Here is a 19,705-nt window from a genome sequence, read left to right on the forward strand (position 1 = left end):
CGGCGGTTTAATTGCAGCACGACTCACACACTTACACACAACTATGAATGCTCGGCCCTACGAAAGTAGGCTGCACATCAAATACATTTTTTGCAAAGATGGGTTCTTTTATTTTAGACACTTCCTATCACACTGGCGTTTATTCAAGTTATTTGATGTTAGAAAATGGGGTGAAAACCTCATAATTGACTGCTGAGACTGACTCCTGATTGGTCAAGCTTGTGTATCCAAATACACAAGATGACAGTGCTCGTATGCAGGATATTTCAGTGTTCATTTCTGGAAAGTGGGAGAAGGTGGAGAGGCGTTTTTATATACAATCTATGGTTTGGTCACTGGTGTATTCTTTGTAGAATTTGGATGTTCTCTCTGTGTGAGTGTTTTTTTGCCTCCTACCAGCCATGTTGAATATAATGAAACAATTGAGCTATGTTCCCACTGCAAGCCTTATTGCTCAATTCAGATTCTTTTTCTAGATCCGATTTTTTTATGTAGCTGTTCACATTATCTATTAAAATGTGGCCAGTATCAGACTCCAATGCGAACTGGTCATGGCCCTGATGTGACCCGCATCCGCAGAAGAACAACAAGATGTCAGCACGCTGTGTACAGAAATAAACAAGGAGAAGAAGTTGTTAATAAACATGGAGGCCACAGATGTGAGCGTTTACGATTCCATTTTTCTCTTGATATGCTTTCAAACACAGACCGGTTACGACACAACCCCTAAAGTGTTGCTTACACAGACGTGTCACCCCAAGTACTTATGGGGTCTAAAACCTCACTGTCCTTCCACTGACCTCCATCGAGGCTGTCTTCCATGTTTATTTTCGCCGGGCGACTCCCGCCCCTTCTCCTGTGCAAAAATAAGAGGAATGTCGATCTAGAGTGATGTAAAAGTCGCATTGAATTCTGATAAGGGTCACATGGCTGTTCAGACTGAGGTTGCATTTTTTAAAAACTGTTCTGTATCTGATTTAGAACCACTTTTGAAAGTGGCCTAAATCTGATTAGAAAAGCTTAAATTCCATGTGATTTGTACTGTTCATACTGTCATGAAACAATCAGATCTGGGTCACAAGTGTGGGGGGGAGGGATCAGATTTGAGCCACTTGGGTCTGCTGAGTGGAAGTAGTGTATGTTAAAGGAATACAAGCATATTAGTTGTTGGAAAGTTAATTTGCATACGCTGTGCGAGGATTGGTTTTATTTGGTTGGAACTGAGACAAATGGAGATGAACACTGTCTGATAGCAGGGCACAGTAAAGGTTTCCTTGACATTCACGTTGAAGCCAGGGACTGATTGGAGTTTTTTCATGACAAAGTTCTTTGTATAATTGATGCCACACTGATTCAGGTTAAACTGGTAGCAAATGTAATAACTGTGTTGTCTGTGGAGAATTGAAGAGCACCTGATCATGTAACATCCATTTTTCCATAGATATCCAGGAGTTCTATGAAGTGACGCTACTAAACACACAGAAGAGTTGTGAACAAAAGCTTGAGGAGGTCAACCACATGGCTGACAAGTGGGAGAAGAGTGTTTCCATACAGAACTCTGATGTTGCACACTCGGCCTGCCCAGTGGAGGAGGTGAGTCTGATGTGATGTCAGCCCAGCAATACCTCAGACATACATAGACTGCAGCGTTATCTCTATATCACTAGAGCCATTCGAAAAGGCCAGAACAAAAGCAAACCATGAATCAGCAAACATCAAAGATCAATTCACAAAAGTCTAAGCGTTAGGGAATTGCTCCATAGAAATCACAGTAAAAACAAATTAAATAAGAACACAAATAAAAATAATAGCCTGATATAAGATGACCAATTACCATTCAGTCTGTTGAAAATTTTAAAGTTGCACACACATCTCAAAGTTTAGGTTATTGAATTATTTCAATGAGACAATCCTGCAGTCAGCGAAAAACCTGCAGTTTTCTGACTGCCCCCCAACCCCCCGTCTAATCTCTAGGAGCATCCCATTTCACCAATTGGGATAGAAAAGGTTTAGAACGGTTATACATAGGGAGACCCGGTACCACTTTCCACAAGTCAGTCACATACTCAGACTTCAGGGACCGTGGTTGTGTGCTGAACAGAATATTGGTCTCAGTTGTCCTAATATTTGAGTCTCTTTCCAGACCAGTGAATTTTCAAAGGAATGGAGACACTGATGGTCTCTCACTGTCACCAACAACATGATCGCAGCTAACCAAAGTATTAATGTGAACTCCATGCATGACCTGTGACTAGCAACAGTAGCAACTGATCCTAATTGATCAGGGATGTAACACATTGTATATACTACATTGATGCTATTCACACCAGTCCACTGTACACAAATCTGATCACAACCATTCCTGGAACATTTTCTATCTTGGCTCTTATACTGAGGTGTTTGTGAATAAACTGACGCTAACAGTGTCAACTAGAAGCACAGCACAAATTGAAAAGCCTGGGCAGATTAAATCATTTGTATTCAGAGCAAACAAAAGGGTTGAACTGATGCATCTTTGGGGAGAGCTTTTTGCTACGTAAGAGAATGTTGAATTAATTTTTGCTTGTTGCTGTATGATGAAAAGAATACCACCTAATTAAAAAAGTCACCTTTCACTACACACGTTTTTTGAGCAAGATGTTTAGATGAATAGAAGCAGAACTAAATCAATACAAATCTGTCTGGCACATGTAACAGACCTCTCCAACTGTTTCAAAACAAGCTGCAGTAGGCTTTTTTAGAAATTGAATAATTTCATAAATTGCTGTATTTTCAGTGTGTTTATTTAGGAGTTTACTCTGTCCTCACAGTGAAAAGAGATTGCTGCACCATACAGGTGCATGGTTCTCTCTGTAGTCTTAAAATAACTGAAATGCTGTGTAACTGACTTCTGTCCAGGTAACTGACTTATGTACCAACGATGCACCTGACCACACCTCATTTTACGACCAACACACCCATGTGCTGGAAAAGAACAATGAAAATTGTGCCAGTCTGAAACTAGCAACACTTTTGTGCTGCATTGAGGCAGGTTTAAGGTTAGGTCCCTACTACAGTATTTAAATTCTTCATTACTTTAGCTAACTAAGAGTTGTTGGAAACAGCCTCCTAAAATCTGAGGGTTATCTGGCAAACATTCAGCCATTGAAGCAAAGTAGAAAGAAAGATGAAAGAAATAAAGATTTGAGAGCTTAAAACTTTAACCACTATGTTAACGTGTTTCTGCATTAATCTTGTTGCTTGCTCCTATACCAGCTTCATGCAGCAAAGTGCTTCAAAGCCTCCAAGTTGTACTTTGCGGTATTTCTTTCAAAGGGCTCAGTTGTAGTTGAGAAGCAATAATCTGCTCCCCTGAGGGCAGGGCCTTGCAAACAAACAGTCTCACCTTTTCTTTGTTAATGAGAAACTGTTGTACACTGTCTTCAAGACAGTGGTTTCATGATATTTGTCCTCACACAACATCAACTTACTTTTGTACTGGGCCTCGACCATTGGCCCATTGCTTATGTCCACCTCCTGTCTTAATCAAAGTAGAACTCAAAAGGTAATAATAATAGATCTTTGTGCCATGTGGTTGATCGGGGATATCCTGATTTAGGGTGATCTATATTTGAAGTTTAAGCACATTTTTTAACTGTACTGCTTAATATCGAATGGAATTATAGAGTTTTCATTTTGAAAAGCTGTGAGCTTGGGTCTGTGAATTCTGTTAAATGATTAACAGACCTCTGAAATAGCATGTATGTATGTATATACACATGTGAAAAAAACAACAGTTCTGTAAAACATTCAAAAACAAACATGAACAATGTTAAAGCATATTCTGTTTAATTTTATACAAAGCATTGATTATCAAATTTTATTCCAGATAAACCAGGTAGGATGAATGCAAAGTTTTCTAACTTCACTGTGCACCATAGACTGTATATAAAAAAAACCTGTACATAACGTCCAGTACATTAACTGACAGTGTATACAGAACTTTTTAAGGAGGACTCACTAATGACAAGGAATACTTGTGAAGTAGGCTCAGAGATATTACCACATGGAAAGAAACGGTTTTAGAACAAGCACTCCAGTGGCACAAATCTTTGACGTGAAGCTTAGACATACAATTGTCAATTTGTGCTGACAGTTCATATAACAATTCCGGCTATCATACAGAATGTATACAATTACTCTTGAATCATGATATATAGCAGGTGTGGGGAACTTCGGCCTATGGGCTGTATGCGGCACACAAAATTATTTGATCAGGCCTGCGAGGGAATTTATAAATACAAAAGAAAACAACACACAAATACACATGTGACTTTAAAACCGTGTAGTGCCACGAAACATTCCTTGGTCACACTGGTGCCCCTGCATTTAGCTGCTCTGTCTCTCATCTCCTCTCTCCTTAACGGGATAGTTCAAAGGAAAAAGGTTATTCACTCATTATCTACTCACCACTATACCGTTGAAGGGGTGGGTTAAGTGTTTGAGCCCACAAAAAACTTTTGTCACCCAAGTGTCCGCCAGCCCTGACATTCATATTCAACTCGAAACGAGGTCATTTACATCGTGTTTTTAGCCTTAATGTCCACAGGAAGTGGCGATGCTAGCGGACATAGACACAAGATGGTGTGTCCAAGGGTCCATGAATGCACCTCGTAGGAAGATATCAGCAGACATTTACGCCTAAAACACGATGTAAATGACCTCGTTTCGAGTTGAATATGAATGTCGGGGCTTGCGGACACTTGGAGGATACCACACAACTGTGTGGAGGCATGTTATGTTTTTTCTGTTGTTTTATTACGTCTGAAGTGCAGGTCGCCAGCTACTTCAATTGTATTGGATTCGGCTGCAACAAAGTTTAGCCCTGAGACTCCAGAATTGTTTTGTGGACTCAAACACTTCACCCACCCTTTCATCAGCATAGTGGTAATTAGATGATGAGTGAATTTTCATTTTTCTGTGAACTATTCCATTAAGGCTGATTCATGCTTCTTTGTTGAAGGTACTGCGTAGGTGCACACATAGCTTACGCATGGGGCCGAGCATTCATAGTTGTGCGTAGGTGTCTATGAGATGCACCGCCAAAACGCTAGTTGCGGTAGAGTTTCTATGCTGCGTTGAGTGTCTTCTGCTTATTTACAGATTTTCTGGCATCAATGACGGGTGTTACTAAGCGGATTGTGTTGAACCTGTTTGTTGTTTAAGAGTAATTACTTTTTCCTGAAGAACTTCAATGAAGAAAAGAAAGATGTCGTCCATGTTCGTTACTTCAACTTAATTCAAAAATGGCGGCGACTCTGCCGGAGATGCAATGCTATCAAGCGGATCTATCACAGCTCTTGCGGTCTGCATCCTGTCGACGCGTAGTAGTTACAGTTTTGTGAAGGTGCACGTCAGGATACGGTGTAGGGCTCTGCGTAGGGTACACGTCTACATGTAGGCTACGGCATAGCTTTGATGCAGAAGCATGGATTGGGCTTTAGTCTGGGAGCAAGCCGGAGTTTAAACGCTCACACACACAGGCCCCCGGGGCCCGCCCCCTCTCACTCACACACAGACAGTGAAGCAGAGACAAGAGAGGAGAACTCGTTGACGTGAACGAGGTGATAAATGTCGAACAGTGGCAACAAAAATGTGAATACAGGGTTTCCACGACAGACAGTGATAAATTATTAGCGCTACTGCTTTATGATCAGAGCAGGAGCAGCGGTTAGTTTGCACCGTGTCAGAGTCTCATGTCTGTGTGTCCTCCCTCCACACTCCTGCTGACCTGCGCTCACTTAATACTTTAACAATAAACACCAACACTATTCACACGTCATTAGGATCTGAACAGGACTGAAGTTTACTTTGTGTTTGTTTGATTCGCTCCAGAGTTTGTGAGACACTTCTTCAATTCTTTAGATTTAAGTTCATTGCTCTTTGAAAGGGTGTACTTGCATGATTATGCTTTAATATATATCTTCCATCAAAATTTGTTATCGTGACCCTATTCTTCATAATGCACTAAGTTAGAGGTTTCCTTGCACAGTTGCACATATCCAAGCAAATTTGGTAATGTACAATGAAATATCTTTAACTGAATAGATATTGAATCCAATTGAATCGAGACCTTGTGAATCAGAATTGATTAATAATAAACAATAATTTAGTATGGCCCTCGAAAGAAAAAAGGGTCCCCACCCTTGATGTATAGGGTTTATTTTTAAGAAAAAACTGTCGCTAAGCAAAGATTCAGTGAAACCTCAGATTCAGTGAAGGTGAGCCTCATTAGAATACAGTCTATGCACACACCAAAAAATACTAAGCATAAAAAAATAAGTTCCTTCAAATATTTGTTCCCTTATAGTTTCTTCCTAGACTGAGCAGTTACTCAAAGAAAGAAGTAGGATGATGCTGTTTTTGTTAGTGCTTGATGTTAGAATGGGTCCCCTGGCCAGTGTGGACCTGTGGGTCTGAGCACACCAGGCATGTTCCTATGCATGTATGACTTGGAATGCAACCAACCAGTTTGGTAATCCACTAGTAATCCTATTTGTTTTAATAGTCATAGCTGTGTGTCATAGTTGACCTTTTCTGCAATAACAGTAAGGAAATTGTCATAAGGGTCATGAATGTACATTTCCAAACAAATCATGTGTACAATGTTTTTATAGCTCCCAAAATAGCAGAGTAGTGTAACAGCAGGAGCTCTTGAACCACTTTGCTGAGGTCATCCAGTAGAACCAGGATAGGGATAAGTGAAGGGGATTAGAAGAGTCCTCAGAGACTGATGACCCTAGCGTGAGGTCATCAGGACACTGCTGTTATATTCCATGATGAGTTACCACAATCAGCCCTCTGAAGATTAGGCAAAATGTCCTGTCAAACAATGTGATGGCAGATGGCACCATGCAAATTAATTAAGAGAGTCCAAAGGGGTTATTGAAATTGTATCAACAATTGTTTTAAGTTTATAGGGTATTAGATTTATTCATTCTATATTGTTCTCCACTTGTATCTGCATGCAAGAGGCCCCACGCTGTACTTTAGCAGGGCTAAGGGGAGGAACTGAATGACCTGGTGTGACTATGCCTTTAGACATGGTTCCATGTTCCAAAGGCGACTTGAGGGCTGCTCCAGTAGAGTGAATGTGTGGTGGTGCCCCTATAGCATTGCTGATCAATAGCAACATCCCCAGCATCCTGCTACGGACATCAATTTCATAATCGTGAGTGAGTTACTTTCTGAATTCACCAGGTGTCTATGGATGGTGAAAATGATGTTCATGTAATCTTTAGGTTTTGGCTGGTTTATCATACTAGAATCCTTCAGTCAGTGTTACAAATATTTATCAGCTATATAGCATCTTTAATCATGATATAACGAATTATTTGCGACAAGGCATTAATATACAGGAAAAAAGACAGATGTCTCATTTTGTATTACTGGCCCAGCAAGCAGAATGACCCAGCTTTTTTGTTTATAGTACTGTATGTATAGAGAACATTGTACAATCTTTATTTGTTAAATAGAATTTATCAACAGAGAGGTTGCATTTTACGTGAGAGCTGCTATAAACAGAGGAAGTGATAAAGCAAGCCTGCGTACACTGAGCGTTTGTAGTACGTCTTAATGTGCCAAGGATTTATTTTTGGTTGCCACAGGCACATATAGGCTTACGCCATCTAGGCCTCTAATTAAAGACTATCCACAGCAACAGACAGACACACTAGCCAACGTCTACATCAGTGCCAAATGTTGCATAACTCCTACAACTGCATCGTGTTATTGTTGTGCTTTTACATATGTTTTTTTTCAACATGATGAACTAACACATTTTTAAATTCCAGTTGAAATAACACTTTATTTAACATACACACTGTCAGGAAATGCCAGAAAATAACCATGTTTAATCAATTTCTTTCAGCATTTTGCATGTACGGTAGACATTATTAAGAATTCAAAAGCTTACTGTCCCAAATCAAAATTCCGTTTAACCTATGGTACGGTACACCAACCTTTACAAAGGGTTTGCATTTGGCCTATCCCTAATCTCCAGATTCTGTCAGGTCAGTGTGTTACTGTTTGAGGTTGTAGTTACTTACACCTGTTTGTTGTTTCCAGCAGAGGGAACAGAGCAGCTCAGATCCTAGTGGGATGGAGCAGGGAGAGAGCAGCACCAAGTCCTCTGAGGTGAGTTCTCTCTCAGGCAATACATCCTTTTGTGTTTGTGTATAGAATGTCTTACATTTGGTGTTCATCAGGGACCAATTCTCCCATCCATAGCGGTCCATCAAACTCTTTGGTGTAATATTTTGATTTGACCTAATCATCAGTAATGGCAATGATCTAAATCTGCATTGGACAACTGTGTCTCCCTGAGATTTATTTTATATACAACTGCAACAGCAAATATGTTTCGTTAGTTAATGGTTATGTCCAGAGGCAAGGTCTTACCAGGAGGTGGTTGCGCCGGATGGAGGTTGTACAAAACAGTTACCAGAGTCTTGTCTATGGTATGTTTTAGGCAACACTTTGGTTAAGGTCAGTGAAAAATTGTGGTTTTGGTCACATATAAATAAACAGGTTGTATCTGAAGTCATTGTTAACATTTTCTGAACCAAGAGCTGTGTGAAACTGTACCATAAAACATTCTCTTCATGCTGGAGTCAGGAGAAGTGGAGTTTTGGCTGCAACATCTAACGTTCTGCTGAAAAAAATGTATCATCTGATAATTTTACATAAATTCAGTATCAACATTTTTCTAACTTGCGAAAATATGTTTGCAACATGTCGTCATTATGTTAATAGAAAAGGTGATCTGGCCAGTGTCAGTTCATCTTTCCCCAGCAATATAACTTGGTTCCTCAGAAGCATTTGGTAGTCCTGTAATCCAAACAACATGCTCACTGAAGTAAATGAGGTTTAATCGAGGGAGGGTGATGTGGTTCAAAGGTTGGCGACCAGAAAGAAGCATTCCTGTTCTCTTAATATAAATAATGATATTATCAAAACCTTGTGGACATCATTGAAATGACATAAGCCAATTTATTTCTGTTTGTACAAGAGATGGGGAGTAGGGCTGGGGCGACGCGTCAACGCAATCGACGTCATCGGCGTCATCGATTATGTAAATGAGTCGTATGGAAGGTGGCTGCGCACAGTCAAAGCATGGACTCACCTGAAGAGCACGCTGAAGAGGAAAAAATCGCCCACTATCATCTAGCATAGGTTCCCAATAGTCAAACCACGGTCCGCTCTAGACCCAGAAGCCGCTCTTCACGGAGCCAGACCTGTTATTAGATTGTGATGGAGCGTTTCTATTTTAACCTTCGCACCCTTTCTCACATTTACGGTAGTCTTATTTTAACCTGCACAGCTTTTTCCATCTTTACGGTAGTAAATCCTGGCAGCACACAGTAGAGTTCACTTCTCTCACTGAACAGGAGAAAGTGGGAACAAAGAGAAAAGAGTGTGAAAGCTGTTTAGTGGTTAATGTTTGTTGAGATTGTTTATATGTGTAATGTAGATATATATTAAGAGAAAATGGGAAACTCAAACCAAAACCAACAAAAACCTAATCCTTTTATCAATTTTTTCAAAAATTAAGCAGTTTATTTTAAGATACCTTTTTCAAAAGCTCTTTTTTATTTATTTATTTATTACATTTATTATTATTGAATTTACACAGTGCTTTGATATTCCTCCAGAAAGGTATTTGGATTTTACTTTGGTTTGCATTTATTTTGTTGTTGGACAGCTAAATGTAGATTGATATATTCCTTTTACAAGGTCTTGCACCAATTTTATTTTGGAGAGATTATGTATGGGAGTGTAAAAGGCTGATTGGCAGTTCAGACTAGGCTATTTTTTGTTGTTAGATTAATCGATTAATCGAAAAAATAATACATTAATTGATAAAAAATGAATCGATAGGTGCAGCGTGAAGTTACTGATCAAATGAGGTCCTGCCATACAATATGTTCCATGGATTGCCTTGTCAGTCAGTGCATTCAGGTACTCTGTGCTGTTTGTTCTGGTGACATTTGATGATGATGTCACTGCTGACTGAAGCAGTAGGATGGATGCAATGTACAGGAGCATTCTTTGCTCACATTCAGTCAAATGTATCAACATGAATTTGATTGAATATCATCAATGATCCTAAACATACAACCCAAACAACCAAAGAGCTTTTCAGGTTGATGAAGTGGAATATCTCTATGATGTTGTGGGTCACTGACTGCAGATGACTTTCCTCTAAATGTTAATTATGATGATCTTATTTCACTTCAATCCATCCAGTTACTGTCAACCCCTTAACTTTGGGCTTTATGTGTTTAAAGGGTTGTATATTCCACACAGTTCATTCAATATTGATTATAATCTTCTCAAATTAAAAATGAGATGAGATTTTAATGTAATATCCATTCATGTATTTCATTGAATGAATAAATGTTCTTAATATGCATAAAGTCCTTATCTAATTTAATTTACTCTCAGGTCTGATGACTTATAGTTGCCATGTCAGGAAATGACTGAGGAAAATTAGTGTAGGTCAGACATAGGCCAGATTCAAGGTCGAACAGTACACAAGCATTTGAGTAAATCCGTCTAGCATGTTGTTAGCACTGTTGTTCACATACACAGAGCAGTCCAAATTTGTCACACCTAGTCTGTGGCAGCCCTAACAAATGAGGTTAAAGCATTCCTTCTCTCTAATGCAATAAGTCGGAGCTGCCTGAGCTGCATCACCTGAAAAGATTAACCCTGTCACTCTGGCAGAGGGAGTCTGAGCTTGTGAATGTGTTCAGTGAGGACAACAGGAGGTTGGGAGTCTACAGGTGCTTTGTCTTCAAATGAAAGCAATAATCACGGTCAAATATCGCAACACACTTCTTCACCAGGATGGCTCCAGCAAACAGGTACTGTCACAGTTAAGATGGGGGGCATGTGCTGTAGTTCAGAGGCTGATAGAGAGGGGATTTGGACATTGGATTGGTTAAGGTTACCTGAGGCTTGGGATATCGGAACTGGCTGAGCTGGTAGATTATTGATTCTTAATAAAGAGCGGTAATAGTCAGAGATACAGCTTTGCATTTTAAAGATCCTTCACACCAACGCAGATGTTTTCACTTGCTCTTGCTGCTTAGAGTGGGACTCGGGCTCAATTTATGTGGAGCTCCCCTGAAAATGAACTGAGACACAAAAAACTCCTCGGCTGCAGTCAAAAAAACATTTCTGTGACAGTTGGTATTAGTGAAACTGATTGACACCAGTTGAAAATTAAAAGCCATGTCACCATAAAACATATATTGTCATCTTTTGCATTTAATCAAAATCAAATTTCTCTTGCATTCCATGAGTAAAGCTGGTGTCCTGTAACTGAAGCACAGCTGTGTTTCACGTTTAATCCTTTATCCTCTAAGAAACAAAGATTACATCAGTGTTGCCTTTAAACAACACAAATCATTTTTCATGCTTTTACATAATGGCTCCTGGACTGCTGTTACTTACTGTAATTATGTGTCTGTGATAGGGCTGCACGATATGTCGAAAAGTTATCGTCATCCCCATATCAACATGTGCGAGATACGTATCACAAAAGACTGCTTGAACTGCGATGAATGGTGTTCAATGTGCCATGCATTCACAATCTGCATTTCTGAATAAAGAAATGAAGATATCCAGATCATTGATGTTTTTTTTTCATCAATTAATCATTGTCTGAACAAAAGAATAAGAAGAGAATAGAGAGTGAACAGAGAATTGCGAGGCGACTCCATCAAATCTCGCTCCGCCTCCTGCCATTCTACTGTGGAAACTTCTGGTGATAGGGTTTGTCCCGGGTAAAATTCATCACTAGCGGTTGATTATATAAAAGAAGTACATGGCTTATTTATGGCATTAAGTAAGCAGACTTAGTGGAGCTGTGCATGGCTCCCCGGGTGTCTGCCCCAGACTTGGTGGCGCTGTGGCCGGGCTGTGCGCCTCCTCCCTCGGGCTGTGGAGCTGTCTGTGATACCTGTGTCCGTAGCCAGGTGGAATTTTCAGTGTTTGCATAGGCTACTTGCTGTATGGGGTCTATGTTAGCAGTGAAACCAAAGCAGAAAGACTTTACTGAAACATTTGTTTATTTATCGCAAGTCATATCATCATAGCAATATTCAAATAGGTTAACGCCTATCGCATGTTTTCCTAATATTGTGCTGCCCTAGTCTGTTACTATTAGACTAGATATAGTTGCATTTCTCTTTGAAAACCTATCGCACCAAACTGGATTTATTATTTTGCTGATAAATCACTGTGCAGTGCAGTGACAGTTGCTTTTTCATGTGTTGTATTCTTGGGCAGAAAATCACATGTTTTTCACCAGTTTTCAAATTGTAGCATGATTGACAGGCTGCTTATGTTATGGATGATGTATGTACATGTGCTCACCCAGCTGATTGAAGCGCTTAAACCCTGAACTGAATCTTAGCTCTGCTGCCACTTCTCTCTGCTGTCATGCACACGCACACAAACACAAACACACCCACCCACACACACACACACACACACACGCACACACACACACACACACACACACACACACACACACACACACACACACACACACACACACAACACACCCACCCACACACACGCGCGCGCGCACACACACACACCCACGCGCGCACGCTCAAGCGCACATACACACACACACAAACAAAGTCAAGACCTGTCACTGTTACATAAGAAGCTGTTAAGTGATTTTGTTTCATTCTGTCATTACTGCTCTCATCAGCAGTACATTGCAGTCTTTTGTCTGTGACTCATATTTGGCGCATCAACATTATGGTAAGAGGAGTATGATTATGCAGCAATGTTAAAAAGAGCCGCTAGTAGAATCTGAGTGCTCATGCAATAATCATTGTTTTCTATGTCACATCCACAGGCGTTATGTTTTCAGGTTGTCCGTCCATACGGATGTCTGTAACATTCTGTAGGGTGTGATATGTAGGGAACACCTTTATTTTCTTCAAATTTGGGAGAAACATTCATGTGAACTCAAGGATGAACAGATTAGAATTTGTCGGTCAAAGGTCAAGGTCGCTGTGACCGCATGCCTCTCCCATTTTTTGAAACGGTTAGGGTCAGGAATCAGGTAGTGCTTTGCTTCTGGTTGAACCTCAGTTGCATGGGAGTAACTACTGTCAGCTACGGTTACAGTTCTTAATATAGAGCATAGGCAGCTCACAGAGAGCGTAGGTGCTGCAATAACATCAGTTATATGCAAACTCAAGCATTTCCTCATTCACAAAAGACTTACGCTCTTCTCCTAACTGGCCTGTATAAAAGCAGTAGATCATGCAATCATATTTTTTTTAAGGGTCTGCCGTTTTACGAACAGTTTTGAACCCTCCCCAGATGTTCGATGGCTCGTCAGGTTAGCACAAACATCCAATTGAACTCGAGGATGAACTGATTAAATTGTTATAGGTCAACATCACTGTAATCTCACAAAACACATTTTAAGCCATAACTCAAAAAAGACTATGCTAATTACCACACACTTTTACACATATATTGAATAGTATTCAATAATGAAGTGATGTCATTGTATAAGGTCAAAGGTCAACTTCACTGTTTCATCATGATGTTTCTGCAACAGAACAGAAGATACCATTTCCTGTTTGTGACTGGTTACCAGTTTTTCTGCATAATAATTGTAAAACCAACACACACACACACACACACACACACACACACACACACACACACACACACACACACACACACACACAGAGGTTGTATTTAAAGGGAGAGCTGCTGCAAACAAAGGGAGGGGTAAAGTAAGACTGTGCGTAAAGAGAGTGTGGTATTATTAAGTTCCAGCAGACTGCCACTGCAGCTAATTGCTAGCGAAACAGAAAGCATGGGAACGTAATTCATTCCGCTGAGCTGACGCTTTCGTCCTTTACTAGCTTCCCTCGCTCTCTCTCTGTCTCTCTTATCATAGCACTGCTCAGTTGCTCAGCCCAAAGACAGGAGAGAGAGAGGAGGAGGAGACATTGAACTGAAAACAAGAGGCAGAGGATGAATGAGAGGGAGAGAAGCTAAGGGATGCTTTTGGGTTGCTGGAGGAGGCCAGGCCTGCTGCTGGGCATATTTAATGTGTGTGTTACTGTGTGTGTTGGCTGATGACGTGTGCTTCGCTCTGAGATGGCGTTAGGAATCCTGATTGCCTTGAGCTCTGTGGAGGAGGCATCCCAATCCTTACAAGGTGCCCACATGCTGCAACGTCTGTCCGCCGTGGCTTCTCTCCCTCCCGAGCGTGTATGAGTGTGTGGATGCGTGCGTGTGTTCTCTTCCTCTCCTCCTCCCCCTCGTCTTCTTCAGGAACTCCTACCTTTTTTATTTTTCCTCCTTGCATCTTCACACTGGTGTCTTTTTCTCCATCTTCCTCCTGTGCTGATTTTAGTGGTGATGATTTTGAGTATAGGTTGAGAGCTCCTTTTTGGCCTGGCCAGCATGGATTGTCTTTGCATTGTCACCACTAAGGTAAGAAACACAGAAGGAATGAATGATTCACTAGACCAGAGAGTGGGTGAGAGGGAGACCTGGACTGAGCACTGTGCGAGAATGAGGCATGCAGTGAAGCAGGAGAAATGAGGCTGTGTTTGTGTGTGGGCTGTTTCTGAATGTGTGCATGTGCATGTGCATGTATGTTTTCGTCTTCCATCACGGTCCTGATCGTCTTTATCACCTCTTCACTTTGGGCTCTGGGGTAAAGAGTTGAATAAATGATTTTGCACCGTTCTTAGTTGCTTAGAGCAGGCAGTCTATTATCTCCTGACAGGGTGAGTTGTATTTTTTTGTGTGAATGTGTGTGAGAGAATGATTCACTTCTTCTCTAACTATAGGGTATACATGTCAGTCAACACCCGAGATGCTTGGGTGCCTGTATTTTGAGATATGGCAGCAGAAGTTGGGATAAACTTCTGTCAGCTGGCTCTGGGCTCTGCAGCCCTCTGCTCACGAAGCACATGAGCACTTCTTAGCAGTTGGATGAGTCCACTTTGAAACAGTTAGAAACAACACATGATATAGAAATTCTAATGCAAGCCGTAGAACTGAAGTATTCTATTTGACAAAATGCCTGTGTTCTTTTTTTTTTAGTGGACTCTTCTCACTTTCTCCTAAAGATATAAGAATGATATTTTTGTTTGTAAGAGTATGATCTTTAAATAGCATTTCTTATACAGATATTACTCAATTCTTGGTGTTTTATATATGTTAGTTAAGTAGGTTCCTATACCCACTTTAAGGTATAAACCTTATGTCATTGTTTCACACCTCCTGTTGAATTGTATGTGATATAGATATGCACATGACATTGATAACTACAACAAAGGTTGTAGTAGGTAACATGATACATTTATTTTTATACTGAAGTACGGTACAGCAAGTGCAGTGGTGTCCTTTATTTTGAACACTTTTTTATCACTTTAGTTGCTCGTCCATACAGGGTTTGAGGCGGATGGTCCACCACTGTTGCACAGGTGCCCAGTAGGTGAATAACAATAGCTTTCTATGCAATACCATCATCAGATCAGAATTGTCATATTTATTGACAAAATACCTGCAAAACTAACCCGATGTGAACAGAAAATCCAAGCAATGCTCATTATTAGAAGTTAATCAAATATGTTTATCATATAAGCTAACAGTGCTGCAGGTAGCAACAGTAAAAGCAACAGGGAACAGGTTACTCCTTTGGAAGCAACTCCCCTACTATTTCCATCACACTAAGGTCACACTGACGTTTGCACAGACTGTTCTAAGTGAACCTGACAGAGCTTTCCTCGTCATTTATGCGGAAAATCTCCACTGAGTGGTTTGAAGCCTAAGTATAGAAATAGTCTACATCCAATAAGACAGCCTACCGCCTGACTGGAAATGCTAAAGATGGACACCTCCGTGTATGATGTAGAAAACACATGTGACAGGAGCACAGACCCCTTTGGTAATTGAGGCTGTTGAATCCCTAAAAGCCATGGTAAAATATTCACCCTGGCTTTTGCATTAAAGTCATTATCAAGTCAGTATTACTTTGCTACCCTCCGCTCACGAGTGCCTCATACTGTGTACTCACCTCATGTGAGAAGAAAGTGTTGTAACTTTAATAGAGGTTGTTGATGGGGGTAGTGATTTATTTTACACACGCAGCTCGGTGAATGTTAGTATCGTTGCCTCACAGGTTTAAAGATTCATAGTGGCTGACCAGCTCAGGTCTTTCTGTGTGGAGTTTCTCTTGGGCTCTGGTTTCCTCCCACAGTCCAGATACATTCAGGAATAAGAGGATGTTGTCCATCTTCGTCAGCCTCACTCTTCTTTCTACACCCACACAGTATGAAGTGAGTAGGTGACTTCATTCTTCAACACTGTAAGATTTGATACAAAAGTAGTTTTGAAACTCACTGTTCATAGTCTTCCTCTTACAAGTTATATTCATAAATAAGAAATGCATATTTGCCGAATTTGATATACTCAGGGGGTTTTGCTGCTGTAGCCTCAGTTGGTCTGTATGAGTGCAGCTAATGGTGGCTAAAAGGAAAACTTAGGTTTGATGCTGTGTAACTGCCTTTTTTTCAAAATATGCTAACTTTATGGACCTCCTTTATAGTTATACTATATTTGAACATGTCACAGATAAAAAGAATGATGTCTTTAAAGCCACTGATTCAAGGGTTCATTGTCTCATTCACTGGTAGAGTTGTCCCATTTGTGTTTTCACCATGTAATTGTGGTATCCATAATGCACTCAATATTTACACTTATTGAGTGTATTGTTATTTTGAACAATAGAGCAGTGCTGGGTGGTTTCCTCCTCCGCTCTCAAACACTCAGTTCTTGGTGTCGTGGATTCTGCTCCGTGTTGACATCTAATCATTTCCACAGATTTGTCAGCCACACACTCATGCTGTCAACCCCCTGTTCTTCCACATCCCAAAAGGTGTTGGTGGCTGATTTGATAATTGCATGAATAAGCAGGTCTACACTGTTCTGTGGTGATGGATTCTCAGCATTGTTGTCAGATGCAGCTGCTTTCAGCCAGTGGGTTAAAGCCTGTCCCACCATGCATTGGGGAAGAGATTACCAATCTGATACAGGGATAACATATCAGACCACTTGAACCAAATAGATTATATCACCTTTTTCAGGAAGACAAGCATGATGCATGCTGTTAGCCAATAGCCACAATCACAGGAATAATGGAAGTGCAGATATGATACTAACTGCAAAATCAAAAGAAAAACATGCATTTTACTCTGCGCAAAATTCTCTGATGTAAGTCCACTGTGAGATACCATCAGGTTTTATTAAATTCTTATGGCAGAATACAACATACTGTCCAGTGGAACAGAAGAGAACATGGCAGCGTTGTTAACATGATTTATATAAGGTCTAACTCCAGCCCACACAATGCTAAACCTAACATTAGATCTCTGTCCATCTTTGAAACATATCCAAATATTCTCAGTAATGCAAAAAAAGCAGCCGTGACTAGCACTGTAGTGAGAATTTTTTACTTCTCAGTGTCAGTATTATCTAAGTTGACATACGTTCTCCTACTGTAGTTATTCTGGAGTCTCTAAGTATCTTTCATCAAAATGAATGTATTATTAAAAGCACCCCCTCTTAGTGTTTATGTCATGAGATCTTGAATGACACTATGCTATATTCTGCTCTACTACCTTAAGTATTCAGCTCTCCATAATGAATGCGCACAACGTAATGATATGCAGTTCTCATTCCATGGCTATGTTATGTAAAGCTTCAGGGGCATGTTGAGTACGTGCTGTAGTTCAACATGAGAGGAAAATAGAAGGGAGGAAAGGAGGAAATGACTCCTGCATGAGTGAGTTGATACTCCACCATTGTTGCTGTTTTTAGAGGATCTCGCTCATCTGGATTGTGGCACTTGTTTGGTGAGGTGGTGCAGCAGAAGCTTCCGACATACTGTTAGACAAACATGCTATTGTGTTCTTCAGTCAGGACGGAACAATCAATGTTGATACACTGAAACTGCAATTTGAATGAGTTTGAATTTCAAACTGCAATATGTGTGATTTTAAATGGAGCTTAGAGAAGACTGAGCAAAATGTTGTAGCAAGCAGCTGATGATCTCACGAAAGATGGTTTTGTGGAAAGGAAAACACCACTGTGTAAAAGAGTGGGCAGAGTGTGGTCACTGAGAGAGAGAGAGAGAGAGAGAGAGAGCTGTAGTTTAAATGATCATCATCAATATGGAGTACAACATCGGAGTGATTCAAACATTCACATGCAGATCCATCATGGCAGCAGCATTCATGATCACTTCCTCTGTAGCAATTTTTCAATTCAATTCAGTTCAATTCAATTTGATCTGTATAGCGCCACATCTCAACATACATTATCTCAGGGGCACTTTACATAGTGAGGCTGAGACCGTACAATATTATAGAGAAACCCAACAGTTCCCATAATGAACAAGCACTCAGTGACTGTGGAGAGAAAAAGACTCCCTCATTAATTGGATAAACCTCTAGCAGAACCAGACTCAATGTGGGCGGCCATGTGCCCCGACTGGTTGTGGTGAGAGGAAAGAAATGGGGGAGAGAGGAGTGGGAAAAAAGGTTTGTTTTGTGAAAAACATTGATGACAAAATTGGTGCAAAACAAACCGAATCTGGTTGATCATGGACGCATGTCTGTGTTGACTGACAGAGACACACTGGCTTTACATTCATAAAACCCGTTGGATGGTTGAAACGTTTTCTCCCCATTCTTTTTGATATGCCCTGTTTTCACTGTCAAATCTCCTGTTAAAACTTTTTGAAAAAGACTTGCCTGTTTGCTTAAAACATTAACCTTTAGCTCACATCACTCTGCGCTCAAATTATTATTGTCCAATCATTTTTACACTCCAGAGCGTTTCAAAGAAGCCAGTCATTCTGTAAATTATTTAAATTCTAAATCTAAATTCTCAATTTATTATTCACAATATGGAAAAGGGGGACAAAATAGAGGTGGTTCAGAGCATTTCATGACTCGGGTCATTAATCTTGTAGTTAAACATTTTGGCAAACCATTCCATCATTTGAATCTCTAAATTCGATCTCGATCAAGTAGGACTCATCCGGCTGATATTAATATTTGATTTTGTCCTTTATTCAAACGGAGATTGTTATTGAAATCTCTTTTTTCAACATTTGCAGTTTAAATATGAACAGACAGTGTTTTTATTTATATGTAAAGTAACAGTGGACTAAGAAAAGTAAACTATATGAAACTACAATAGCTAAAATGTTATCTATTAGATGAAATGCATTTAATTATTTTCCTCCAATCTCTATGCACCCATGAGTCAGGTTACCATCACACCCAGTCCTGTTGTCTAGTGTAAACCATTAAGTGTTAGCCTTCCCTTCACTTCCTGCTCCTTTTATCATCTGCTTTATAATTTAACATATCAGCTCACGTATAAGGCAAACATCAATTTCTGAAGTCACCTGATGTAAATAACACAGACGGACTGTACGCTCCTTCTGATGTTGTCACATCATTTAGTTGGACCTGTATGTGAAATGGCCTTGATCTTACTTTCCTCTAAAACACTATGCACTCACATAGCCTCTCTTTCTAATCATTAAAGCTACTTTCAGACATGCACTGAACTCCATAGATCCTCCTTGGCT

General features: G+C 40.2%; 1 protein-coding gene across 25 annotated transcripts in view; it reads left to right on the plus strand.

Moving 5' to 3' along the window:
• The window catches only part of dlg2 (discs, large homolog 2 (Drosophila)), a 188,152-nt gene that overhangs the window by 34,320 nt on the left and 134,127 nt on the right, over positions 1-19,705 (plus strand). For 20 of the 25 annotated variants that reach the window (XM_035178251.2, XM_035178246.2, XM_035178244.2 and 17 more), the window contains 2 exons: positions 1,442-1,593; positions 8,107-8,175. In XM_035178251.2, coding sequence (XP_035034142.1) covers positions 1,442-1,593; positions 8,107-8,175 — 221 coding nt within the window. Of the gene's footprint in view, positions 1-1,441; positions 1,594-8,106; positions 8,176-10,753; positions 10,908-14,063; positions 14,527-19,705 lie in introns of those variants that run through there. The other 5 variants (XM_035178267.2, XM_035178268.2, XM_035178276.2 and 2 more) reach the window with 3 other exon arrangements.

Source organism: Hippoglossus stenolepis, chromosome 15 (genome assembly GCF_022539355.2).
Source record: "Hippoglossus stenolepis isolate QCI-W04-F060 chromosome 15, HSTE1.2, whole genome shotgun sequence".
NCBI lineage: Eukaryota > Metazoa > Chordata > Actinopteri > Pleuronectiformes > Pleuronectidae > Hippoglossus > Hippoglossus stenolepis.